Here is a 27,909-nt window from a genome sequence, read left to right on the forward strand (position 1 = left end):
AAAAAACTCACTGGCCTTGACTTAGGAAGAGAGGCCCTATTCAACTTTTTTATTAATAGATTTTCCAAATAACACTACTCCTTTAAAAACGTGTTTAACTTCCCCCAATGTAGTCTGATATTTCAATCACTAATACTGTTTCATTTCCATTAAAATCTACCATTATGAGGCCTCTGGATCATTCTGACATATCAAATGGCAATCCTCTTTGAGGATCATTATGACTTGATTTATCATTGACTGTGAAATATAAACACAAAATGTAGAACTGATCCTATTATGACTGCTGGAGATTCTATAAGCATTTAACAATTATTGAACTGATCTGAGCAAGAAAATGTCAAGAAACATGTTTTATGTTTCTTTGAAATAAGTTGTAAAGCAAGCACACAACAAAAGTTCACACAATACTGTATATAAAGATAAGAAAATATGTAAGACAGTCTTTAGATTCTCTTAATGAAATACTTGAGTGTTAATTGGATATCAGGTGCTACGGGGAATAAATATTTACACTCTTCAAAGGACCCTGAAGAGCTTTTGTTTATGTGGGTTATATTTATCTATATTTATCACTTAAGAAATTAAAATGGAGATTTTTTTTCAAACATTTATTCTTTCTTTTAAAATAGCATTGCTTTTGCACCACCAATGCAAATGTTAACACACTGAAAAATGCCAAATGACATCTTAGTATTATTATGAAAATAGGGGCGCCTGGGTGGCTTGGTCGGTTAAGCGTCCGACTTCGGCTCAGGTCATGATCTCGCGGTCCGTGAGTTCGAGCCCCCTGTCGGGCTCTGTGCTGACAGCTCAGAGCCTGGAGCCTGTTTCAGATTCTGTGTCTCCCTCTCTCTCTGCTCCTTCCCTGTTCATGCTCTGTCTCTCTCTGTCTCAAAAATAAATAAACGTTAAAAAAAAAAATTAAAAAAAAAAAAAGAAAATAATATGAATTTGGGGAACCCCAAGGGATCCTCTGACCCCACTTTGAGAACTGCTGACCTAAGGGTTGGGGGGCAATTAGGAAGAATGCACAGGCTACAGCCTAAAGACTAGAGAGGCACTCTTTTTTAGGAGTACTTAGGTCTTCACTGATTTAAAGAAAGTTACAAGAGGAAGAAAAAAAGAGAATTTAATGCAGTCTTGATGAGAGAAAAATTCCATGCAGAACTGGAGAAAGGAAACTAGTGTTTAGATGTCTGACCATCTTTTGGGGCCCATGGTCAGGATTCTAGAACACTCAGGCTTCCACACATGCCCCCAATTCTGTATCTTGCTTATCATGCCAGTGGCTTGCTTAATTAAATACAAGGATTGATATTTATGTAAAACAAATGAGAGTATGCAGACTCATGATTTTAACAAACCAAAGAGGATGACATTGGGATCCCATGATCACGCTATGCTGGATCACTCCTTTCATTAGTGCCTCTAGCTTTGGACTCTTGATTATGCAGCATTAGTCATTTAACCAAATCAGTAAAAGAACGTGAGGACAGGGACACGAGGCATGCGTCGTGGAGTCAATGCTGATGTACACGGTGCCTACACCACGCCTTTCCCTGCATCCACATTCGGAATGGCACATCACATCACACATCTGTCTGCTCTAAAGTGTGCAAGAAACATGTCAAGGAACATCAAATTCTCTTCCTCAGATGAAGGGATGGGGTCTTAAATATCAAGTCGAGGTGGAAAATTCTCTCTTCCACCAAGAAGCATTGAAGCACCTTAAAAGCATGGCTTTTTGTTTAAATATGACTCTCCTGTTGGCCTCCACCTTGATTCATTCTCCACTTTTGATGGCCAGTGAATCTCCAAGCAAACTCAATTGACAGGATGGCTAAAGTTGGAGTGGGTAGCAAGAAAACACGAAGGAGACCGACAGTCGCTTCCCAGTGGGCCCCAAAGCACTTCTGCAGTGGAGGGAGTCAACGGTACTGGGTTGCATCTAATCTGCTCCAGGGGCAGAAGCCAGAGTAACTGCTCCCTACCCTGGCCAGGAGATGGCTGCCTCTTAAAATTAAGCAACAATAGCCCATTTGACTATTCTCTTTTATTGGTAAAACAGCCTGCTATGAAGTTCGCAAATCTCCTAGACCATTTTAGGTCCAGCTGATTTAATTTGACTGATGCTTATGTGGGGGGCCCGAACTTGGGCCTGAACAATGAGACCGAGTCAGGGTACTGCATCTATGGCCATTTTCTCTTTCTTTCGGAAAATACATTCTTCAGAACAAATTCAACAAAGCCATTCAGGCAACAGCTGCATGGGGTCCATCACCACGTCCATGGGACATAATCGAAGAGAGGGGCAGGGGGAAGACCCATGGCCTCAAAACTGGACTGAGGCAAGTTGATATGGGGTTTGGATTCCTGCACAATAGGCTACAAACAGCTGTAAGGTATTTTTCCCTGCCATCACTTTGAAAAAAAGCCCTGTTTTCCAAGGCATCTTCATCTGCAAGGGTGGTAGAGCCCTAGTTTCTAGACTTAGGGAGGTTTGTTTCTTTATTTTTTTCATAAGATGCTCGGAGGCAGTGATCTCATCTGACTAAATTAAGTCGTGACTTGCTGCTGTGAAGGCTTCCAGCAGCCATTAGACACAGCACATTCCAACCAGCAGCAAGGCAGGATTTAAAGACTAATTTCCCCACAGATAAACAGCAGTGACACATGCTCTATTTTATACCCTCCTCCTTCTGAATGGGCAGGATAAGATGCCACCACCCTCCCTCCCAATCCCAACAGAGCAGTGAGATAAATGTGTCCTTCTCCTCCGCTCCAAAGTAAAAGGATTTGAGGAATTACAGGCCAATCCCCTGGGGAGAAAAGGCTAAAGACACAGCACTAGGCACATGGTGAGGATTCATTAAGTATGGATTAGATTACTGGTGTCTCCTCTATCTTTCAGAGCGTGGGTGGTTCATACAGGGGGGACAATATTAATATACAATGCATTCAATATAACCGTGGTAAGATTTTAGGTGCCTCCTTTAGCAGCTAAGAAATGCTATCTGGCTGTCTCCCTCCTCATCTACCCAGTTCCAGAAAGCACATAAGTCTTCTTGGCACACAGTCTTTTATATTCATTTCATTCCTACCTCCATATTTTTCTTATATAGACTTATTTTCTCTATGCCTTTTCTTTCTTATTTTATCTTGTTATACTGTTTTATATCTTCCCAAACTGCTCTGAATCCATTTTGAAACAAGGCAGAGTATAAATAAAAAGATATCGTGACTGTTTTGTTCGCCAAACCAAGTACTGAGGACACATGGCATATCACATAATGAGTGTTCTCACGGGGACAATAGAAATTAAGGTTGCAATCAATATCTGAACTTGGTGAAAGTCCTGGAAAATCTGGGACGCACACGTACTTCCTATGCAGGAGTTAATCCGTATCCCCAGGATCCCGGAACCCCCCTTGCCCTAGACGGGTCTATAAGGAGCCTGGCACTGTCAGATCACGCTCCCAATTTGGTTCAGATAATGGGGTCCCCAAAGCCAACAACAGAAGGTAACTTCTAAGGATGAGATCGGTTTTTAAAAAGAAAAAGAAGTACACACATTACTTTCAAACAGGGTAAATCATAAGCAACAAATGTGCATGGCCATCTGTAGAAGTAACCCCACTCTAAGAGATGCTGAGATGTTCGCTGATGGAAATGGGGACGGCATCCAAGATGAATCAGAGTGAATAAGGTACCCACCGAGCTACCTTATTTTAGAAAACACTAAAACCCAATCAGCTGCATTGTGCCCTGCCCACGGAAGAGGGTACCCTGACCAGCAGGCATGACTGTGTCTGTGCACTTGGCAAGTACACTATGTTACTACCACCGATGTACTTGCTTGGCTGATACTAGCCATTAAACGCCTTCGGCTTTCTGTGCCGAGTCCAGGTCCACCAAGCGGCCCTTCCAGGAGAAATGAGGTTTTTGAGAAGACTTCTCTGAAAGGGGGAAAAAATGTGAAGATTAGCCACCCGGAGTATCCCAGGCAGCTCGGTGGTTCTTTTTTCCACTGGAAGTTGATACGCTGGCCTTTTATATGTAAGATTCTTGTCAGTTTTACCAGCCTGGGTCAGCCCCCATGAGAAGGATCAACTGTGGGAAATTGACCCAAAACGTCCTATTTTTAGACTTCCAGAAAGAACTAAGGTCTAAATCCAGCGTCACCCTCCCTTCTCCTCAAGTTCTACTTCCTAAACACACTCTTCAGTTGAATAAACTAGTGTCTCACAATGAGCAGAGAGGCCAGGTCCCTCTTAGAGAAAGACTCTCATTCAGAAGAATCTTTTCCATCCAGAACATACGAGATGCGTACATAAGACTTGAAGCAGAATGTACAGCTTTAAAAAAAAAAAAAAAGTAACACAAATGAGGCTAACCAATACAAATATAGAAATGTGGTAGAAAGACTACGATAAGGTAGAAGATTTTTTTTTTTTTTTTTTTTTTTTTTAACGATTATTGAAACCTAAGTAGAAGATCCAGGAAAATGGACTTCGGCTCAAACTAAAATTTTAAATACAATGATGATTATTTTAAAAAGAGGGAAGACGTATAAATAGAAGAGGAACTTCTCAAGATACTAAGAAAAGGTCAGATGTTAACCAGTTGATGCAGTATACCAATTCTCATGAGGGAGGAGCTTATGTAAGCCCGCTTTCTGCTCATTACATATCTCTAAGGGATTGCTTTTTCTCTCTTGGGATTTCTATGCGGGAGCAGGTCTCCTCAGCGCCATGCTCGTGCCGGCTGAGGCCTGGAGGAGCCTGAAGGTGCCCGTCCCCAGGCCTACCGTGAGCGCCTGGATCTCTTCTTCCGCCTCCGCCGTCGTCTCCTCCAGCTCGGTCTTGGCCTGGCGAAGCTGGCTCTCCAGGGCCGCCCGGGCCGCCTGCAGGGCCGTCAGCTGGGACTCGCGCTCTTGCAGGGAGAGTTGCAGCTCTGTGAGCTGACGCTTCAGCTCCAGTTTCTGCTCCTCGTGCTCTAGACTGACCTGAGAGGGGCGGAGAGAGAGACACACACACTCACGGTCAGTTGACCCTAACTACAGAGAACGCAACCGACTAGTCAAGCTAACTGACTGACCCTAACTAGCTGAGACGCAACTGGCCGTTCAGCCTACATCTTGGTTGACTGATGTGGTCATGGATTCAAATTCTCAGCACTCAACTGAGAGGGAGGAAATGCCGTAAGATGGACCTGACTTCAGGAGTCTCAAAAATGACCAGAAGTAAGAACGTGTAAGAGAATGTCTATACGAAGCATCCCTTACTTCCAAATATTCAAAGGCTTGGGGAGGCTTCAGAAGAAAAAGCACACGGCAAGAGTCTCAAATGAAAAGTATGACAAATACTCTAATTAGAAAAGCATTTAAGGGGTGCTTGGGTGGCTCAGTCAGTTGAGCGCCCAACTTCTAATTTTGACTCAGGTCATGATCCCAGGGTTGTGGGATCGAGCCCTGCGTCGGGCTCCACGCTGAGCATGGAGCCTGCTTGCGATTCTCCCTCTCTTCCAATCTCTCTCTCTCTCTCTCTCTCTCTCATTCTCTCTCTCCCTGCCCCCCCCCCCCGCCTCTCTTCCCCACTCATGCTCTAAAATTTAAAAAAAATAATACAAAAAAAGCATTTAAAAGTAAATGGCTATAAATAACACCATATTGGTAACAAGGACACCTTTACAATTGGGATAAAAATGAAACAACCAGAATTGAATTCTGTTCAACTCAATTGAATTGATTCTGTTCAGTTCAATGAATTCCTGCTCTGATTTGTTCGCATTAGGTAACCCACATTAGGTCACATTGTGAGCTAATCATTCTTTCCTCCATCTGCCCATCTATCCTTCTATCTACTCAATGTTTCATTCATTCAAGAAGAGTTTACTCAGCAACTTCCACATAAAAAGGAATATGAAGAGGAAAGACAGTTTCTGCCTCTGAGTTGGAGGAGAAATGAAAACCAACCATTACCATATATGTGGTCAAGTGTAACGGTCAGAATGTGTAGGGACGTCGTGGGCACACAGTGGAGAATAAAGAAGGTAACTCTCAGTGTACTTATTGAAGAATTTACAGGAGCCAAATGAGCAAACAGGAAAGAAAATTCCAAGCAGAGGAACCAAGACATCCAAAGGCATAAAGATGTGGGAGACCATGGCCTAATCTACTGACCTAACAAACACTGACAAGGTTGTCCTAGGGACCAGACCCTGTGTCAGACTTTGGGGACGTCAAGCAAATAAGAGGTGTCTGCTGCCCTCAGAAAGTTCACTGTCTAACTGGTTCTTCCAAGAGGTACACAACGTGACGATCTAGACAAAGAAGGCCAGGGGGACGCAAAGGAGATGTTCTATCCAGAGAAGGGTCCCTGGAAAAGGTGACACCCAAGTCCCTTAAGGATGAAGAGAAGGCTTATAAAAGATTAAGCCTACAGAGCCAACAAGATTTTGTGGTGCATTTGAGGTGGGGCAAGAGACACAGGACAGAGGGGAGTTGACAGTGACACCTGAGCTTCTGGGCAGGTGCTCTGCGCAGTGAGACCACTGTTACGCCAGAGAACACCAGGGAACATGAGAAGAGCCGGTCTGAGGAGAAAGGTAAGAAATTCGGTGTTGATGTGATGAACTTGGGCAGCGAGGGAGACATCCAGGTGGAGGTGTCTAACTAACCTCTACTGGGACAGTGGGTCAGAGACTCACGAGAAAGGTGTGGGCTGGCGATCTAGATCTGGGAGCCCTTAGCCAGTCAGTCAGCGGCAGCTGAAGCCAAGGCTGCGCTCTCCCGCTTGTGAAGATGGCGGCGACCTGATGGCAGTGAACGTCGGGGCTCACCCGCAAGGTGCCAGGCACTCCTTTAGCTCATCTCATCCCGTGACAACCCAGAGAGGGAGGCACTGCTTACTATCACCTCCATTTGACACACGAGCACGCTGTGGCGCTGACACACTAAGTGGCTGAGCAAATGTCACATAGCTCAGCAATGGCGGGGCTGGCTTCGAACCCAGAAGTCTGCCTCAAGAGTCTGCTACTTGCTGTTTGTCTTATTAATATGCCAGCAGTCAGAGCAGGCAGTGACTCCACCGGCGGGCTGAAACATTCCCCCGAGACCACTTGGCAGAACCAAGGGAGGCAGGTGACAGCGAGTCATGTGGAGGTGGGTGAGCAGGACGCCATGAAAAGACAGGAGGAGTCCCCCCCCCCAGCCCGGGCCCTGCACCTTTGCCACTCCACACACTTCGCTAGGGAAGACCTCACACTGCACACACAGGGTCGGGGAGGCCCAGGGCCCTCTAAGGTGGAGAGGCCTCTGCCCCCAAACTCAGCAGCAGCAGGCAGCAGAGAAGGTGGACCAGCCTTGTTATGTTTAAAGCTAAGCTCCAGAACTCCCAGGGGGTGTGACAGCACTGAGCCTCCTATAAACGTTCTAGGTTGCCCCACCTTCCTTGGGGGAGCTAGCTGGATCGATTCAAAAGGAAAAAAAAAAAAAAAACAGATTCAAGGGAAAAGAAAAAAGCAACTCGTTTTTCCTGGGGCATTTTAATTGTCCAGATGAGCGACAGAGGCAGGACAGGTGCCGCAGTAAGAGAGACATTTGTGGAAAGGGAAGGCAAGACAGCCAGTGTTCCCACGCTCAAAGAAATCAGAGTTATTTACACTCACACTCTTAAGGCTGACACCACAGGGAAATGTTGTTAAACTTACTGAACAGTAAAAATATAGCCTGGATAATAAAACTTAAACCACCATCCAAGGCTTCCGGACAACCCAGAACCACCATTCTGGAAGTGTCAGAATCACCTGGAGACTGCTAAAAATGCAAATCCCAGCTCCCCCTGTCTCCCCACATCCTATTTCATTCAAAAAAAGCTAAGAGACCCAGGAATCTGCATTTCAAAAGACACACCAGATGATCCTAAAGGACCCATGTACACCTGGACCACCCTTGAAAAACACGAGACAATGCATTTTTTTTTCCTGTCCTTTGGGGGACTGGCCTCATTTTCACGCTGCAGTACAAAAAAAACCCATGAGTATTCCCCAAGGTTAGTCCTCAGACCTCTGTCTGCTTAACAGCCTTTTCCTTGAGAGAGACCATCTGCTCCTTGAAGAATTCCATCACAACTACCCAAGACCTACGAGGCTCCGGGAACTGTGTCTCCTCTCCCAGCTGGGATGTCCTACTCCCGACGACCCCTCTCCTGCACTCCTCTGTCCAACCAGCCAACCCTGCCTGCGAGCCGACAGCCCCCAAGACCAGAGATGGGGTCTGTCTTATCACCACTGCTGGCACATAGCAAGGCATTTAACAAATACACAGTGAGTACTGTTCCACATGTAACTTCACAGCCTCAATCACCCTCAATGTGTCTACAACCAAATGTGTTGTATTTTCCTCCCCAAAACTTGGCTATGTTTCCCAGCTTCCTTATATCTCTGAAGTGAACCACCTTCCATCAAACCTAAGATTTAGATTTGTCTTTTCATCTTCCGCTGTCACTAGGAGACCGCTCCACTGTCATGAAGCCACCCTACGTACCCGAGTGCTAAACTCCCAAGCATGGACTCAGTCAAATACATGACCCTCGTGACCCTTGCTAAATCAGGATAAGGGAGGAATCACTCTGCCCTCCCGGCTCCAGTTTGAAAAACACACCCGTTTACATCATCCTCATGTGACCCTAGCGGGAAGATCCATTATCATGGCCATCTGACAGATGAGAGACCTGAAGCGCAGAGAGAACCAGGCTACCCAAGGTTACAAAACTCACAAGTGCAAGTGGGACTCTAACCCAGATCGGGGACGCATGACACCTCTCGTGTGTATACTGACTGACGGACGCTTGACACCTGGCTGGGTTTGGAGCCCCACCCCCCAGCGAATCCTCCTGGGGGAGGGCCCCTCGCTCTCACCTCCCTCAGCCTCGTCTCCAGCTCCAGCAGCCGGTTCTTGTCGCTGTGGTCTTGGTGGCTGATTTTCTCCAGCTGCTCCTCCAGCTTTCGGTTCTGGGCCTCCAGTTTCCCTGCCTGTGTCTCCAGGTAGAACTTCTGCTGCCTGAGTTCTGAAATCATCTCTTCCTGGGCCTTCCTGGTGGGGGTGGTGGGAGGAGCCAAGCAAAATCACAGTCTTGTTAGAGGTGAGCACGTTCGCTCAGAAGGGGCACACAGAAACAGAGAGCAGCACGTCTCTGTAAGTGGGCATGGATGGTCATTGCCAGGTTAGCTTGGTCTGGACTCAGCCTCGTGTGCATGATCCCAGTTTGGGGGGCTGGGGCCCATTCGGTCCTCACTGTTCAGAGGCCCTCATCTATTGGCTACAGGAAGGTCCCAGGGGATGCAAGGGACACTAACATTTCCCTCCTATGGTAGACTTTTTTTTTTTGAGTCTGTCTAGGAGCAGAAAGGGGCCACTTTAGAGTACAAGACTGCCCCAAAACTCACGAAGGCAGGCCCTGGGGAAGAAAGAGCGATGAGGAGAAGGAAGGTACTCCTTCCGCTTGTCCACAGGCCTTGCTCACCTCCCCACCAGACTGCTCACAAGTATCAGAACCTAGAATGACTTAAAGACCCAAAAGCGGCCTACTAAGCCGGTTTAGGTGAAAATGGGAATGTTTTAGATCTCTCAAGAGACGTATCTAAGGGGGGAACAAAGTCCCGGAGATGCTAATTCTTTGGGGGAGAAGATTAAAATCAAAGTTCTCCTAGAACACGGGGAATCCTTACAAACCTCATGCCCCCGGGCCTGACTTACCAGCGGGACGGATGGCCCAACCAGGCTAATCATGGGAGGCAAGTCTGGGGAACAAGGACCACAGCTTTCCAAAAGCCACCTATTAACAGCCCTCATTAGAGAGAGCAAAGCACTCTGAAATCTGTTGGCAATTTGAAGTATTTAAGAAAACCCAGCTCCAAAGAAAGGGCATGGCAGAATGACATGTAAAAGAAGGCAAAGTTACACAAGTATAACCAGGTCTGGGACAAACTACAGAAGTAATTAAATCTGCTCTGGCTTCATCAGACAGAAGAATGAAGTTTATGCCCCAGGAGAGAAGACCAATGTGTCATCATGCACGCAGGTAGAATGTGAATACTTACATGTTCCTCTGGGTAAAAAGACTGCTGTTTGCTGCAAGTTTATTGGCTTCTGAGAGTTCCACAATCCTCTGTTCCAGGGATCTGATCTTGGAATCCATAGCATTGATCATCTGAAACACAGGGCGGCCTTTGAAACCTCACACACAGACAGTTCTACCAGAATGAGATTAACTCAGGCCGTGGGGCCGGGTAAAAGGCTCCTCTGAAATGTAGGCGATCTGACCAGAGGTAACAAGGGAGGTGACTGGACTGTACCCTGAGGGTCACAGGTCTTACTGCCCAGACAATGGCACTCAGTTTTCTCCAAAAGAGATGACACATCCCCACACTACCCAAGCCGCCTGCATTAAAACCACATAGAAGGACCAACTTAGGAACCCGTCATTCTGTGAAGAAGCAGGCCTCATTAAACCCTGTGTCATCTGCATGGGCCCTGGGCCTGCCAGAGCCTCTAACTTGAACCTGCAAACTCATGTTTCTCATCGCCCATGGGGCTGTCGTTTTCTAAGCGATCCCTCCATACCCGGCCACCGTTGCCTAGATACTCTACATCAAAGTTTTGCCAACTTAATAAATCATAAGAATCAGGGAGGAGGAGGGAAAGGTGCTGGTTAAAAATACAACTTCCCAGGACCCTCCCTTAGAGACTCTGATGTGACAAGTCCCTGTGGGGTCTGAGGTCGCAGGTGGATTAACAAGCACCACAGGTGAACCTGAGGAGTGGAAGCTTTCTAAAACCCACGCCTACACGGGTTAGGAAGGAAAGCAGCGAATGCGCGTAGGAAGGAGGCACTTAAGGATGACCTAGGGCCACTGGGCGGTTTGTCAGGTGGCCTTGTGAAGGACAACGCTAATCATAGACCAGCGTGAGTCCTTCAAGAAGAGTATGAAAGGCAAAATTGGCCACCCTGAGCCACCACCCCTACTGCTTTTAGGAGAGGAAGGAGCTGCAGAGAACCTTCTGTGGGCAAGGAACTCCACAGGATTAAGCAGGAAGAATAATTCATCAGCTGGAACGGACTCCCCTTGCGTGTGTGTGATTCCAGGCATGTTTCAAAAACCCTCCTTTGAAAACTGGCTTTGTGATTCCTTATACCTACCGCCTTCTGCTCACTGAGAATTTTGCCCTTCTCGTGGGCCTCCTCTTCGTGTCTCTGCATCAGATTCTCCAGAGTCTCTTTATCGGCCAGGTCTTTCTTTATCTGGTTGTCCAACACCTATGAGAAACAAAAGAAATCAGTGTCCTGAGTAGCAAAGTTGAACAGGGTAGACTAACCAGGGGCACTCGGGAAAAGAAAGAGGAGGAATGAAGAGGCCAAGAAAGTTCTGGGGCAAAGAGGGAGACTAGGAGTTTGCTTATGAGCTGGGACGAGGGTAAGAAGTCAGATATGACCATCAAATGGCAAGTAATAGCAGACTTGAGCTAAGAACTTATTTTAAAATCAGCAGCCAGGGGTGCCTGGGTGGCTCAGTCAGTTGACAGCCCGACTTTGGCTCAGGCCATGATCTCGCACTTCGTGGGTTCGAGCCCCGCATGGGACTCTGTGCTGACAGCTCAGAGCCTGGAACCTGCTTTGGATTCTGTGCCTCCCTCTCTCTCTGCCCCTCCCCTGCTTGTGCTCTGTCTCTCTCTCTCAAAAATAAATAAACATTACAAAAAAAATAAATAAAATCAGCAGCCAAAAAGACTCAAAAGAGGTATATCCTCAGTGGAAGGAGACTCCAAAATGAGAGAAAAAAAGCTCTCTCCCCAGAGTTTACAATCTGCAGATATTACCTCAGGACAACTCTATCGTAGTCAATGCACCAGTTTTCAGAACACTGCCTGCTCTTAATCTGTGCAGATTTAATCTAGATATCTCCAAGGCTGTGTACGGAAGGACACAAAGCTGAAAGCCGAGGGCGTCCATGTGACCAAGGCTGATGTTCAGAAAGAGACGCAGACAGGAGGATTCTGCCCACCGATAAAGTAGGTGGAGAGTCAATAGTTTGAAAAGACAACATAAAAGAGAGAGAGGAAAAAAAAAAGCCTCTTTCCTCCGTTCTTTCCTCTGATCCAGCTGGGAGTTGGTGGGGGGGAAGGCACTGGAAAGAGAAACCTTTTCTCAGGGGAAGAGAAATCATGTGTTCTCAGGGCCGAGAACGCCACTGCAAGCACCTACTGTTCCCAAGAGGAAAAAATAAAACAGTAATGGTGTCACCATCTACCAGCTTGATCTAATGTTCCGCGAGGCACACACAGCCCGACCAGTTGCCAAAACAACGAGTGAGAAAGAAAGGAGAAAAAGGAAGACGACGTCACATAACTTGCCCGAGCCTTTGACCACTGCCCTGTATTTCTCAACACAGAGAATCCACTCTGCCTTTTCTGAATGACACCAACTGCTTCTGATATTGGGAAGAAGCTGAAAGAATTGGGGTCACAGAGGGGATTGAAATCGGCCTTTCCCACAATGTCTATTGTGAAGGGACCTTCGTAGCTCATGGGATGTCGTCCCTAAAAAGAGCCAGTCAGCAGGGAGGGGGTTCGCATGATACAGAAAGGAAAGAACAGATTTCAAAGAGGGCTTTAAACTAGAACCGACTGATGAAAAAAATAGAATGAGAGTTTGTGGAGAAGAACAAAAGGTGGAGGACAGGTCAAGGGAGGAGGGGAGCAGCTCAACAGGATAAGTGGCCCGTTCTCTAGGATGGCGGGGTGTGATTCTAAAATTACGAACAAGAAAAGGACAGAATCTAGGGTATGATCAGAATTATGACTAAAATGGCCTTAGAGAGGCTGGAAACAGGAAGCACAAAGCAGAGCAGGCTAAAAAGAAATGGTTTCATAAAGATTCCCAGTAGGGAAGACAGAAGAAAACAAGTCTTTCCATAACATTCCCCAGGATCCATCAAACAAAGTTCTTCCCATCTAGAAGGCTGTGGAGACCACACAGTATCTGGACCAGGTATGCTCCTGCTTATCAGGTGCTAAAGCAACGAAGCACATTTGCAGGATGACTCTGCTCAGAATAAAACCTCAGCTCTGCACCGTGATGGATACCAATGACAGGTATAGAGGAACAGGCCTCGATCAAGAACTCACGCACCTCGGCTCTGATAGGGTTAAACTGGCAGAAGGAACAAGAGGAAAGACGCATGGCGGGGGGGGGGGGAAGCAAGGAACTTGAAATAGGAGAACCACTGTAGACATTTATAGCAATTTAAGACAGAACATGGCTTTTGGACAGGAAGGTCAATATACTCACCCAAATTACAGAATTAATTTTTTTTACATGTATTTATTTGAGAGGGAGAGAACGTGTGCATGTGCAGGCAGGGGTGGGACAGAGAGAGTTGAGAGAAAGAGAGAGAGAGAGAATCTCAAGCAGACTCCACATTTAGCACAGAGCCCGATGTGGGGCTCGAACCCACAAACCGTGAGATCATGACCTGAGCCAATATCAGGAGTCAGACACTTAACCGACTGAGCCACCCAGGCGGCCCCAGAATGAATTTTAAGAATGGTTATTTTCATCGTGCACAGGTGCTAGTGGACTGCATTCTCACAATTTTCTGGAAGTTGGTTTATTCCAAAGGTAAAAGTTGGGAAGCCTGTAAGAACGCAAACCAAAAGGACTGGTATATAAAGTTTAAAATACACTGAGTAGGGGGTCATACTACAACACATTGAGGTCACTTCTGGGTTAATTTTCTGTATTAAAAAAAAATTTTTTTAATGTTTGTTTATTTTCGAGAGGGAGAGAGACAGAGCATGAGCAGAGGAGGGGCAGATAGAGGGGGAGACACAGAATCCGAAGCAGGCTCCAAGCTCCGACTGTCAGCACAGAGCCTGACGCAAGGCTCAAACTCACAGACCACGAGTTCATGACCTGAGCCGAAGTCGGATGCTTAACCGACTAAGCTACCCAGGCACCCCTCTGTATTTTTTTTTTTTTTTAATTAAAAATAACCAAAAGTAACACCAGGGGTTAAAAAAAAAAAAAAAGGGGGGGGGGGGGGCAGGGGGATGACCAGGGTGGTGACGATGCTGATAGTGCGTGGGCATGTACATGTTTGGTTCTCCAAAAAAGGAACAGAAAAGACCAACCGAATCAATAACAGGATCATCAAAAAATTAAAAGCCTCCTTTAATTGTCTGATTTGGAAGCAGAAGAGGCAATATTTGAGATGTAATGACCAAGGTCTGATTCTCAGGAACACAAAAACTGAGTTAAAGACTTTGTCCAAAAACATAATGAAAATGTGATGTGCTTTTAAAAGGAAACAGATAAGCTCGCGTTTTTTCTGATCAGTGAATTAATAATAATTGAATTGAAATAATTATTTCAACAATTGAAATAATAACTGAATTTAACAGCTCTTCTATGGAAAATGATTTAAAATACTAGATAAAATACAGAAAACATTTTCCCAAAAGTTGGCAAGAGAGTAAGAAACTAGATACTAAAATCCTAAGTGAAAGCAGAAACCTGGAGAGTTAAGAAGGACACAAGCTGTTTTTAACTTGAGGCATTTGCTGAACCAAATAAACTCGAGCTTCATTTTTAATAGCTTCAAAGAGTAAGAAGATAGAGAAATCTGAGCCCAGAACCACTCCCAAAGGGGGCACACATCTGCGTTCAAAGTCTCAAAGAATTCTCATTAATAATTTTCAAAGGAAAATGAGCAGCTGACCAAGCACACAAGAAGACAGGCACCATGAGAAACAACGAAGAAAAACAGTGGAGCAGAAACAGACCTTCAGACAGAACAGATATTGGAATTATCAGATAAAGAACATAAAAAACTATGCTAATGTGTTTAAAGAAACAGAAGACAAGCTTTAAAATGAATGTAGGGAATAGAAAATTATTGTCTTAAATAATCTAGTAAACTTGCAAAAGAGCCAAATAAAAGGTTTAGAAACCAAAAATACAGTAACTGAAATGTAAAACTCACTGGTAGGTTTAACAGCAGATTTGACAGGTAAGAATTAGTAAACTAGAAAATCAGCCAGAACTTACCCACAATGTGCACCAAAAGAGAAAGAAATGGAAAAATATGAAAAAAGTTAGAGGTGATGCCTTCTCAAATTCTCAAAAAGGAAGAAGGAAGGAGAAGAGACAATATGGGAGATATAGTGACCAGTGATTTTCCAGAATTGATAAAAGATAGGGGCACCTGGGTAGCTCAGTCAGTTAAGCATCCAACTCCGGCTCGGGTCATGATCTCACGGTTCATGTGTTCAAGCCCTGGGTCCGGCTCTGTGCTGACAGCTCAACGCCTGGAGCCTGCTTCAGATTCTGTGTCTCCCTGTCTCTTTCTGTCCCTCCGCCACTTGCACTCTGCCTCTGTCTCTCTCTCAAAACTAAACATTAAAAAAATTTTGTTAAATTTAAAAGATACCAATATATTTAAAAGTCCTGTTTATCTCAAGCAAGATAAATAATAAATCTGCATTTAGATGCATCACACCAAAAACTTTAGAAAACAAAAGACAGAGCAAAATTTTAAAACCAGCCAAAGAAAAAAGATCAACACTTTCAAAGTAAGCAACAGTTAGACTGACAGCTGACTTCTCATTAGCAATAATAGAAGCCAAAAGTCGATGGGATGTTATTTTCAAAGGATGTTCTAAGAAATCACTGCCAACGCAGAATTCTGTCCCCAGTCAAAACACCTTTCAAGAATGAGGATGATACAAAGATTCTTTCAGACACACAGAACAGAGAACTTGTCACCAGCAGGTCTTCACTCAAGAAAGTCATCAGGGATATGCTTTAAACAAAAGGAAAAGGATCAGGTCTGAGATGCCGGAAGGAAATTAAAAGCAAAGAATGGTGAGTCTGTGGCTAAATCTAAATTACCATGGACCAAATGACAGTGGGGTGAAAATATGTTAAAGACAGAACTGAGACTAATAACAAATTTTTTTAAAAAATTGTTTTTGAACATTGCATATCAAGACCCCCACATGGGTAACACCCCGAAACCACCCACCATGGCCTGAGGACAGCATTCACCCCAAACAGTCCTCTAGTCTAGCAAGAAGTGACCCAAAGTGCCCAGGAAGCTATGTCGTGCCATAGGAAGAATGCTGGGGGAGATCAGAAAGTGTCTTTACTTTAATTTTTTCTTCGTAGTGCTGTTCTTTCTGTTTCAGGTGCACCTCTAGGTGCTGGGCTGAGACCTGGGCCTCGCGGTGCTTCTCCTCCAGCTCCTGGACACAAAAGAACAGGCGGTCAGGTGTGCAAAGGGGAAGACATAGCTCATGTGTGTAGACATTCACAGGAAACATGACTCTGGCACCGGTACCACAAGCAACAGGCACGTGTTCCTTCGTTACTAGCCCTAAGGCTCTTGGGAAGGAAACCACCACCCATCCTTGGCCCTGGGTTTTCCAGGTCCAAGTAAATCACACACATACACACATAGCTGGTGGGCTGGGATCAGAACTCTGTCAGTGTGACAGGTCAGACAAACAAAGGCAGCTCTTCACCTGTGCACAGAGAAATGACAGTCACAAGGCAACATTTGAGAGTTTAGTGCAGCACAAAGCCCCTGACCACTGTCTTGAGCCTCAGGCCATTTTCACTGTCCCTTAAATGAGAAAAGTATCTTTAATTTCTTTTAACTTCCAAATTGCATTTTTATGATAAAAAATATTTTATATTTTCCTGATTATCAACATGACTGCTCAAGAGCCCTAGCTGTGAAGAAAACTAATGTTACAGTTCAAACACTTGGAAGTTGGAATGATTTGTTTTTCTTTTTTTTAACTGGCGTGTGGAGAATGTGACTGGGGACATTCACATCATATCACGTTTATAGGATACAGAGCTAATGGAAACAGTAGAACATAAAATACACTGATAATAATGACGTAAATATGTATGCAGATATATTAAAGATGGGAAGAGAATTTGGAGGAATATAAATAGTTTGGATTCAATGTTCCCTTCGTTCTAAGATTTCTGCTTTTAAACAAAATTGTAATTCATTTGGAAATTATACCAATTCATTTGCTAATGTATCATAAACTGATTCTTACAAAAGGTGGCATTCAATCCACTGAAACACTCTGTAAACTGCAGATATCTGCATCTACATTAATTCTTGTGAATCTGGACCCATTAGTTAATTACTAATATCAAAAGTTATCACTCCAAGTTTTCATCTCTTCACATTGTTTTGAAATTTTTCCTTGAAGTGGAAGTAATTATGAGCATTCTGAAGAATGAGGAAATTATACAGGATGTGCCCATAAAATGGGGAAAAAATACTTTCAGATTCACATGCACATAAAATGTTACTGATTAAGCTTTTGAAATTCTAAAGTCTACAGCACTGACTTTGCTTCGGGGGCCAGTAAAGTGTTCAATTTTAAGAGCAGGTGCACAAGATCTATTGCAATGCAACAGATGTGATCTTGAAAAGTTGAATGTAAACAGGATTTTAATTAATAAAAACATACTTTAAGGGCTTTATGTGCACTAAAGGATCTCCTGCAATGACTTCTTCCATTTAAGCAAAAGATTTTGCTGTCATGAGAACCCCAATTACCTGTTGTGAAAAGTCTTATCAGAATAGCAAATATTTTAAAGCAATTGACATTTGGGGATCTGTTTCCAAGCACCATCATTATATAACAGTATTAAGGACCTCCTTTGCCCGTGTCCTGGATATTTCACAGCCTGTCAGCACATGGTTCTTGAGCAACAGGCACTTTCCGATAAATGAAGGCACAACCACAAAGGTGCTTGGGCAGGTGGCAAGATACCCTTGAACAAAGAAATCTGTTTTGCTCTTTCTTTATGTTAGGAATCACTTGATAATCATCTTTTCTTAGTTTCAGTCCTCCTAAGACAGCACAGGAACGGAAAGCAGAATCTAAAAATAGGTCAAATGCTCAGATACCTGAACCTGAGAACTTTTAATACCCAGTTTCTGATCTATGTATGAATGGCAGTTTACAACACAGAATCCAAAAGTCCAGAGAAGTCTATGCTCCTACATTTTAATTGCAAGTGAATCTTTGGAAAAGCAGATATCCTAAATCTGATTTCTTGGTGGTTTGGCATTTTTTGTTGTTGTTGTCATTTTTTTAAAATGTTAACTTTGCTTATATGTATAAGATCAGACTCTTCGGTCCTGCTATGCAAACACTGTTGTTCGCTGCTACATTTCCAGCTCCTAGAACAGTGCTTGGCACATAGTAGAAGCTCATTAAATATTTGTTGAATGAATGAATGAACACATCGCCATTAAACAGAGAAACACTTTGCAACCACAAGAGACTTAACCACTTTGTTTGCACCAAGCAAGGGATAGAGTGGTGGGATCTTGGTGGGATCTAATTTTACTCACGATAAAATTCACACACTTGACAATCGCCAAGAGAAACTCTGATGAGGGAACAAGAGAACAGAAAGGGCAGACTAACGGTCACATTTGCCTCTGTGTGCAGACGTATATACGAAGACTGTGTGTCAAGGCAAAACAATTTAACCAATCTCTCTTTCACCTGTTTGCTCAAGAGCATCCGTATCTTCGTGCATATATGCAAACATAGACAGGCAAAGTTTTGAAGGGCTTGGGGGTAGTTTTGGTATTAAGGGCAGGCCTGTAAGTTGGCCATTCTTGAGTTCATTTGGCTGCAGGTGACTCAATTCCCAGAAGTGATGCAGAGATGACAGAGAGAGGTGCAGGGCCCTGCTCACCGCCTCGCCTCCTTATGGCAGAAAGGAACAGTCACCCACCCCAGAGGGTCCCCTAGGGGCAGGGGGAAGGGACCATGAACAGACTCCATGTCATCACTAAGACTCCCAAACGGGGCACACATTCCTGGCTTGGGGACTGAGATCCAAGGACAGTCCTTTCAAAAAGTTCACCTGCCTGGGACAAAACTGCAACACATCTGCAAGTACTCCCAGAGCCAGGCTTCCTTGATGAAGTTAATCTGGTCACCAGAGCCGAAAACAGAATCATGATGATTTACAAACCTAAAAAAAGACCTGCTACATCTAAGGAAATTAAGGAGGGGGGCGGGGAACAATCCTAATAACGGAATGTGGCAGAGAGAGTGAGTGGGTGAACACGGATCTATGACAAATACTACTCTGAGAAAAACAACCCTGCGTGACTAATTTCTTTCTTCTCCAAAAGCAAAAACCTGGGCTTTGGTCTTAAAGGTCTAAATCCCTGCTGTTTTTGTTTTTTTTTTTTTAAGTTGGCCTCGCAAAGTTAACAGCCATACAAAACTCTGCTGATGGTGGTACGTAAATGCTCCCGTAAAAACGTTTAACGGAAATGACAGAGGATGCGCGTTCGTGTTTTTAAAATGTCAGGCAGTAGCAAACAGAGCAGAAAAGTAATAATTACGGATCTGTTACCGGTGCTGAAACGTCCGACATTTCGTTATTCGTGCTATCCTAGGAATGTGGCAGACACTGAAACCACTTCTCTCCATTCGCCTACTCGGAGATACCTCCCCTGTTGACAGCAGGCCGTTCTTCTTTTCACCCCCTTCCCTCTGCAACCTCTAACCTGTTGGTCTTTTAACTTTTCAGCTTTTGTTCCTGCTCACCAGAATTTTATCAGCCATCTGCTGGATCTGTTGGGATTTTGTCTGGATGTCATCCTTCAGTCTGTTTTCTCTACGCTCCATGGTCTCTAGCCTCTTTACCTTGTTCTCCAGAGAATGGCGGCGTTCCTGTAGATCATGAATCAATCAGAGAGTTTTAATGGAGTAACCGCTATGGGCATAGCGCCTGCACCGAGGGAGAGCGGCCTCGAGAAGCATACGCGCAAGGCAGGAAGAGAAGTCTCGGGCATCCGAAGCAACAGTGAGAAAAAATAAGATTTCTAGAATCCAAGTACTCGGTTGTGTGGGTTACAAGAGTGCATTCATTCATTCAAATATTTACCAAGCACCTACTATCTGCAAAGTATCACACTAGGCATCACGGAAAATATGGAGGCGAAGCCGACATAATTCCTGCCCTTGGAAAAGATAAGACAAACACAAAGAAACATAATATAGGTTAAGACGGGGAAGGGCCATACAGAAAATAGGTACAGAGTGCTGTGGGAGGCTGCAGGCAGGAGAGAGGCCTTTTCACCGAAAGCTGAAGGGAGAAGTCACAGAGATGTGAGCTTTGGAGGGCGAAGGGTGGGAGGTGAGGGTGGAAGGCCCTTCGGATGAAGGCAGATGCATTAGCAGAAATACGGAGGGGTAGGCAGCCAGTTTAGGCCGAGGCGAAGCCTCCCATGGCTCAGCATAAGATGCTTTAGGGGACAGAGTAGCAGAAAAACTGAAAGGGGGCACTTGTGAGTCAAATGGTTCAGAGTCTCATGTACCAAGCTGAGGGGTGCAAGCAAGGCATAGAGAAGCTCTAAAAGCTTTGGGATGGGGCAGGGGGTGCTGATGAGCCTTGTGTTGAGGCCCATGAGCCTTATATCATATGAGCCAGCTGGGGGGAAGGGAAGACGGGGAGCGGAGGGCCAAGAAATTACTTAGTGTGCTCATCTAAGGGAAAGAAGGCCTGGACCATGAGGAGGCCCACAGAAACGGCAAGCAGGGGTGAAGGGGAGGTGCAGGGGGAGACAGCGTGGCTGGATTTATAGGACTGAGTGGCTCACTGAATGGCAGGGGAGCAAGGAGAAGTCAACGATGTCAAAGTTTCAAGCCAGGGGGTGACCAGATAAATGACAGTGGCCCTGGCTGGCATGAGGAGATTAAGAAGGGAGCCCCACTCGTGGGGGAAGATACTGAGTTCATTCTAGAGTTGATGCACCAGCCGGCACCGAGGCAGGGAAAGCAGAGGGCCCAGCAACAGGGTGGGGGGATGGTTAAATCAACTCCGATCTGTTCTGTGGAACCATCACCGAGGCGGCGGCGGCGGGGAGGCGGAGTGAAGGGCAAGTGTTACTTTTTATTCTATATTCTTCAGTACTGTTCAAATTTTTTACAACAAGATGATACTCATGTGTTCCCTGTATAATTATTTCAAAGATTTCAACAACAACAACAACAACAACAAAGAATTCGAGGGAGAGAAGAGGCCCAAAATCTAGGCCTGGGGGCCATCGACACACGGGTAACAGGTGTAGCCTTGAAAAATAATGTCATTAACACCATGGGGAAGAGGCAAGGAAAAACAAGGGTGCAGAGGGAAGAAAACTCAGGATGGAATTACACTTCATCTACTGAACATAAATCCTCGCAGCATAGTGAGGTCCGAGGAAAACAGAAAGGCAAAGCTTTTAGCAGAACATCTTTCTACCTGAAGCTGCTGTGACCCATCTCTTTTTCCCTTTTGGGGAAAACATTGCCACTCCTCTCAGGCTTCAAAGGATTTGCAGAAGGGAAAGTGGTTTGGTCAGACATAAGCGAGAGGTGGTTCTGCAGTGTCTTTCCCTCCGCACGGCCCAAAGCTGGTCAGCAGCTCACAGGCGGCCACACCGGGACCCAGGCTCAGTCCACCGCGGGCTGAGGTCCCCTGCTCACCTCGGCCTCCACCAGCTTCTTTTTTATGCCTTCAGAGGAGTCCTCACGGTTCTGCAGCTTCTCCAGCTCACGCTCGGCTCGCTCCTTTGCCTGGCGGATATTCTGCAGCAGCTCAGTGGCCTCTGTGCTGGCTTTTACAGCCTGCCCGGAGAGGAGGGACAGGAGACAGATGGCCAGATTTACTCACACGAAAAGATGGTGACAATCTCCTCAACAAGAAAAGTCAGGTAATACGAAGTATATATGTATCATATCCCTTTTCAAAACCTGTAAACATTCACTTGATTCTGTATTTTTGTCTATGCCCAAGCGCACTTATATATATTTTGAACATCACTGAATTTGGAATGCATCTTACAGTTAAAATGGACAGCAATTTTTCCTTCTTGGGGTGCGCAGATAAAGGTGTATCTGATGATCATTAGTACCTTAGCTTCAGTGCAACGTAGTAAATGTAAACAAAAAGGGTCTAGTGGACTTATCTGCCCAGGTGTTAATGCCTCACAGCATTAATTTTCACCTTACTTAATTATCTCCTTTGCTAATTAGGGATTTTTTTTTTTTACTACTTTTATAAGAAAACAAAATAAAAACTATACTTTAAACTTTTTTTTCAAATAAATACCTGTCAAAGGATACAACAGCCACAGATGCACTGGTAATTCATAAATCTGTGCTTGAAAGAAAAAAACAGCTAAACCTTTGGAAGTTAATTTTCATTTGGGTCTTAACTATACTGTAGCTCTTATAGCATCAGAGCAAAGATCTGAGCATAAGAAACCAATAGTCTCACACTTATCTGCTTTGAAATATGATTTCTAAAAAGCAAAAACTGCAAAGAAAACTTGAACACTAGCACCATCCAATATGGGAGTCACTAGCTAGACATGGCCCCTGAGCACTTACAAAGTGGTTGGTGTGACTGGAAAATTGATCTTCAGTTTTACTTATGTTTTAATTCATTTAAAAGCTGAAACGGTGTAAATATTTTAGTATTGACACATGCAGCAATGATATTTTGGATATATCAGATTAAAAAACTGTATCAAATAACTTCATCTGTTTCTTTTTGCCTTTTTAATGTGGCTACTAGAAAATTTAAAACTACACCAGGAGCTGACATGTGTGGTTGGCATCACACTTGTAGTGTAGAACACAGTTCTAGACAGAAACATGAATCCTCATACAAACTTCTAGCTGAAAGAGGATGGTAGAGGCTTTCATCACTGAGCTCAAGGGTAGGTAAGAAGGGGCGGATTAAGGGATAAAGAAAATGTGGTCTATCCACACAGTGGAGTATCACACGGTCTTTATTTATTTTTAAGTTTATTTATTTATTTTTGAGAGAGAGACAGAGTGCAAGCTGGTAAGGGGCAGAGAGAGAGGGAGACACAGAATCCGAAGCAGGCTCCAGGCTCCGAGCTGTCGGCACAGAGCCCAACCCATTAACCGTGAGATCATGACCAGAGCCGAAGTCGGATGCCCAACCAGCTGAGCCACCCAGGCACCACACATAGCCTTTCAAAAGAAGGAAATCCTGGGGCGCCTGGGTGGCTCAGTCGGAGAAGCGTCCCACTCTTGATTTCGGCTCAGGTCATGATCTCACGCTTCCTGAGATCAAGCCCCATGTCAGGCTCTGCGCTGGCAGTGCGGAACCTGCTTGAGATTCTCTCTCTCTCTCTCTCTCTCTCTCTCTCTCTGCCTGTACCCTACTCTCTCTCTCAAAATGAATAAATAAACATTAAAAAAAAAAAAAAAAAAAGGAAATCCTGTCACACTACAATGTGGATGGACCTCAAGGACATCACGTTAAGCAAAATAAGCCAGTTAACAAAAGAACAAATATTGTATGATACTACTCATATGAAGTATCTGAGGCAGTCCACATCACAGAAACAGAGGGAGAACGGTGGTTTACCAAAGGCTAGGGAGAGGAAGGAAGGAGAATTAGCAGGTAAAGAGTCAGTTTGGCAAGATGGAAAAAGTTCTAGGGATTCACTGCACAACAATGTGAATATCCACGACACTACCAAACTCTATACTTAAAATGACAGCACTTCAGAGACAGTGAATTTAGTGTTATATGCTTTTTAACCACAACTTAAAAGAAAAAAGTAAGAAGAGGCTCTATTAAACCAGGCCAGGAAACACATTCGCATTCCTGATGCGACAGGCATGTCTCAGAATCACATTCATTCCGGTCTTTTCGTTGGCATTTCCAGTGTTTGGCTGAGAGGAGGGTCATTAGCCACCAATGCACAGGATGGTGTAAGCCAAACGCACCCCCTCCCCCACCCCGAGCTGACTCCCCAGTTCCCCCCAGCCCTCCAGTGGGCAGGAATGCTGCCCACAGTTTCTCACCGAAAGCAGTTTGGGTCACGAACAACACCTGCCTCTCTTACAAATGTGCAGAACGGGGAGCCTGGCCCCCTGAAGGGAAAGAAGCTGGCCTCTTGGCCTCTTGGGTTCTGTCGTAGTATAATTAGAACTTTTACTTGAGTGTCTCGCACAGCTTGGTTTTTAAAAATAAACACTGCTGACATGTCTCAAAAGGAAAAAAAAACTATATTCAGAGCTCTGATATTTTCAGGTAATAGCTCACTCCCCCTTCATTTTCCTCGGTGCTGGCTGACTAATTCGGTCTCTCTCATCTTTCAGGCTCCGGGACAAGGCAACGAAAAGTATTTGGAAATGAGGGGTAAGTTCCCCCAAAAAATCACCTCAGGCTTACCTTTTCCAGCTTGTCTTGGAGCTCCTGAATTTTGAGCTGTTGCTCAGCATTGATCTATAATTAAAATCCCGGGAAATAAAGCAAAAGGTAAATTGGCATTAACGTCTTGCTACATTTAGCGCAGTTCTATTTTCTGAAGGTTTCTCTGGGGTCTTTTTGTTCTGTTTTCCAGTGCCTACTAATGGAGAGGAAGACCAGTGGCCTATCAGAGAAGACTTTGAATGTCCCAATGCAAACCTCCATGCTGACAATCTCCCTAGAACCAACAACATACATACGGCAAGAGAATTGAAGTTGCCGGTGCCTTAAGACTATAGAAATTTTCACGTGTGTTTTCCTAAGAGTCTCGGTTTGTATGTTACTCTGATCGGGCATGATAAAAAATGAGGTGTCTTGTACCCCTCCTGGAACCATACCTAAGTTAAACATGCTTGCCCACAGATTGGCCATCAAAATAAACCTAGAAGAGAGTTCTCAGTCCATTGCAAAAGCATTCTTAACCAATGACTGGCCATGGAGAATAGCATTTAAAAGATTATCTACCAAAAATAGCAACACCAATAATGGAAAATACCTTCTCTAGTTTGGAATATTCTCCCACTTCAGGCTTCCCTTGATCCTTAGCCTGTAATTTAAGAGATAAAACATATTGGGAAATCTCAAGAGCCTTAAAGTCGTATAAAGACAACACCGCCTGCTGTACTTTCTACCAAGAAATAGAAATTATTTGGCCGTTTTCTGTGGCCAAATAATGATGATGATGATAAATAAGTTATCTTCTATAAATAAGGACCAGGAGCTTTGCAGAGTATTCCATTATTTCCCAAACGTACACTGATTAAGCTAGTATTCCCTTTATTCTTGCAAAGACCATCCAGGAGTCTACCCCCCAAAACAGCCTTCTGGCAGGTGGCTGGCTACCTTCATCAGTTTATGCTGACATTCTGTGGCTTTCCGCTTGAACTCTTCAGCAGCGAGCCGAGACTCTCTCAACTCCGATTCATAGAGATCACTCCGTCTCCTCGCTGAAACGAGGTCCTCTTCCAGCTGATTCATCATTAACCTCATTTCTTCCACTTGAGCCTGGTACTCCTAAAGAGCAGGCAAGGGAAGAAGGACGAACTTTAGAACTCCTAAAAGAAAAGACAGGCAGTGAAGACAGAAGACCACGGACCACGGAGGGAAGATGCACATTGAAGGCTGACTGGCAGAGAAGAGACCTGGGGAAAAGGCGGACAGCGACAGGCAGAAGGGAGAGGTGTGGGGAGGGTGAGGAGGAAGCAAAGAACATTAAATCCCTCAACTATTTTAACGTAGATCATGTATCATTAGTAACACCCTTTGGAACACATGTGCCTGTACCTAATAAGATCCCCTGAGCAAATAATACTGCACAAGTAGCACAGAACCTTAAGGCATCTGCAACACAGGAGAGCTGAAAGGGATGTTCTTTAAACCACCAGGATAAACTGCTTACATGTAGCTTTCCTCCAAGGGTAATCATTTATATAGATTTGTCCTTTAGAAGTCATGTGCTCCTAACACAATTAGATATGGTACTAGTTTTAAAATTAACCTTTCAGGCTGCACAAGGGGATAATTGGAAATCTCCGTGGAAAGACTCTTGGAAGGTGAAACTCATCATGTCGGTTTCTCACCATTAATTTCTCTGGGCCCAAAACTGAATGATGAACTTAACGTTGCTCTTGAAATGCAAGTCACCCAGAAATCTGGAAGAGTCAGAAAGCACTGGCTCTGGTCAAAATAACTTGTGAGGACAACTCCGGAGAAAGAATTATCTTTTTCCCTTGAGCAAACCTCTAAAGTGATCCAAACAGCCTGACCTTTTCCAAAATGAATTTCTAAAATCAAAACAGAACATTTGAATTGGTTTTTCAAAAATTGGATTTACCAGGAGAAATGGGCAGTGGTTTTGAAAACTTTGGGGCGAAGTATGAAAATATTCTGTTAGCAAAACCAAAGCTTATGCATATTAGGATTTGAATGAGAATGGAGCCAGTCAAAGGTGCCTTGAGGCAGGGGTAGGGATACAAAATGAAAAAAACAAGGAATTGAATCAAGACTATCCTTGATACCCACAATATACATCTCTAAGATCTGTTCTCCCAAGAAATAATTGAAGCGGTATCACTTGAACAAGGACATGTTAACCAGTAAAAACAATAATTGGTTTTTTCAGTAGCAGGGTAGAAAGCAAACCTTTCATCCCATTGTACCAAGCAATACCCCCAGATGCACATTAAAGCCGAGGTGATATTCTTGTGAAAATTGGATAGTTTCCATGCAAGCACACCTCTCTGTATAACTGGAAAGGGAAAAAAAATGAGTCCAGAGTGGAGCATGGTCTCATTTCACTCCCTCCCACCCATAAGCATACTATTGTTGAAGGTCAAGCCCAGAAGTCACGGGGCACCAGGTTTTCTGGGTGATGCATACTAAGTGGGTGACACGGGTTATATAACCAAAGGTCTTCATAAGCTGCTCACAATTATCTGAACTGACAGAGTGGAACATGAACCGAATTATGTGAAATGATATATCCTTTATTTACATCTGTTACTTTCTAGACCCCTTGGTCAGAAATGCGCTATGACTTTTGAAAGGCTCTGGGCACCGTGCCTTCCTGCACCCCTTCCTCCATTAAAAAAAAATGTATTAAAAACTATATTTTAGAGGCATCTGGGTGGCTCAGTCGGTTAAGCGTCTGACTTCGGCTCAGGTCGTGATCTCACGGTTCGTGAATTCGAGCCCCACATCTGGCTCGCTGTTATCAGTCTGTCAGTGTGGAGCCCACTTCAAATCCTCTGTCCCCCTCTGCCTGCCCCTCCAACGTGCACCACTCTCTCAAAAATAAACCTTTTTAAAAAAAAAAAAATCTGTATTTTACAACAGCATTCATATAAAGACAAAAACATTAATATTATCTATGAAAAAGTTCCTTTGACCTAAAAGCTCAACTCTTATCTTCTGATTAAAAAAAAAAAAAAAAAGGTAAACATTTTATGGGTCCCTAAAACTACTGTGGCCCTGCTCACAGGCACAAACACCAAGCTGTAGTGGAAGCAAAGTTCTGAGAGAAAATCTTGGGCATCTTTTATCCTCAAGCTCCTTTTTCTGTCTGGAACTTGTCAGTGAGAAGGGAATGTAATTTTCGTGTTTTGTCAAGAGCAAGGACAGAGAGTTGTTCTGTCCCCTCAACGTTTCTCTTTCCTGAGCTGTCAGCACCCAGGGGGAGGAAGGCAAGAATCAGACAACATCTCTATCAGTATTCTGAGCTCTTGGGGTACACAGCTTATTCCACCTCATCTGTTGAGCTGCTGTTATTATGCCGCCTATATCAAGGAAATCCTATAAATCCAACAGCTAACCAAATCCCTGCTTCAGGAAAAAGTCTGAGAGAAAAGAATCAGATCTGTTTCCAAGGAGAGAGAACAGCTGTATCTCAGCATGGGATGGATTGTAGGCCAGCGTTGAGTGGGGTCAAGATGGGGAACCATGGACAACGTTCGAGGTCCACACAAAGTAAGTCTTCTGAATGGAGCCTCAGATATCATAGGAAGAT

At 44.4% G+C, this 27,909-nt stretch overlaps 1 protein-coding gene across 14 annotated transcripts in view; it reads right to left on the reverse strand.

Moving 5' to 3' along the window:
- Positions 1 to 27,909, reverse strand: part of CIT (citron rho-interacting serine/threonine kinase) — a 168,862-nt gene that overhangs the window by 52,428 nt on the left and 88,525 nt on the right. For 12 of the 14 annotated variants that reach the window (XM_042911697.1, XM_042911707.1, XM_042911705.1 and 9 more), the window contains 10 exons: positions 25,248 to 25,418; positions 24,901 to 24,951; positions 24,327 to 24,380; positions 21,596 to 21,736; positions 19,673 to 19,798; positions 16,211 to 16,306; positions 11,205 to 11,321; positions 10,105 to 10,214; positions 8,923 to 9,097; positions 4,811 to 5,008 (listed from right to left, as the gene is read on the reverse strand). In XM_042911697.1, the coding sequence (XP_042767631.1) occupies positions 4,811 to 5,008; positions 8,923 to 9,097; positions 10,105 to 10,214; positions 11,205 to 11,321; positions 16,211 to 16,306; positions 19,673 to 19,798; positions 21,596 to 21,736; positions 24,327 to 24,380; positions 24,901 to 24,951; positions 25,248 to 25,418 (1,239 nt within the window). The remainder of the gene's footprint in view (positions 1 to 4,810; positions 5,009 to 8,922; positions 9,098 to 10,104; positions 10,215 to 11,204; positions 11,322 to 16,210; positions 16,307 to 19,672; positions 19,799 to 21,595; positions 21,737 to 24,326; positions 24,381 to 24,900; positions 24,952 to 25,247; positions 25,419 to 27,909) is intronic. The other 2 variants (XM_042911708.1, XM_042911704.1) reach the window with 1 other exon arrangement.

This window comes from Panthera leo, chromosome D3 (assembly GCF_018350215.1).
Source record: "Panthera leo isolate Ple1 chromosome D3, P.leo_Ple1_pat1.1, whole genome shotgun sequence".
Lineage (NCBI taxonomy): Eukaryota > Metazoa > Chordata > Mammalia > Carnivora > Felidae > Panthera > Panthera leo.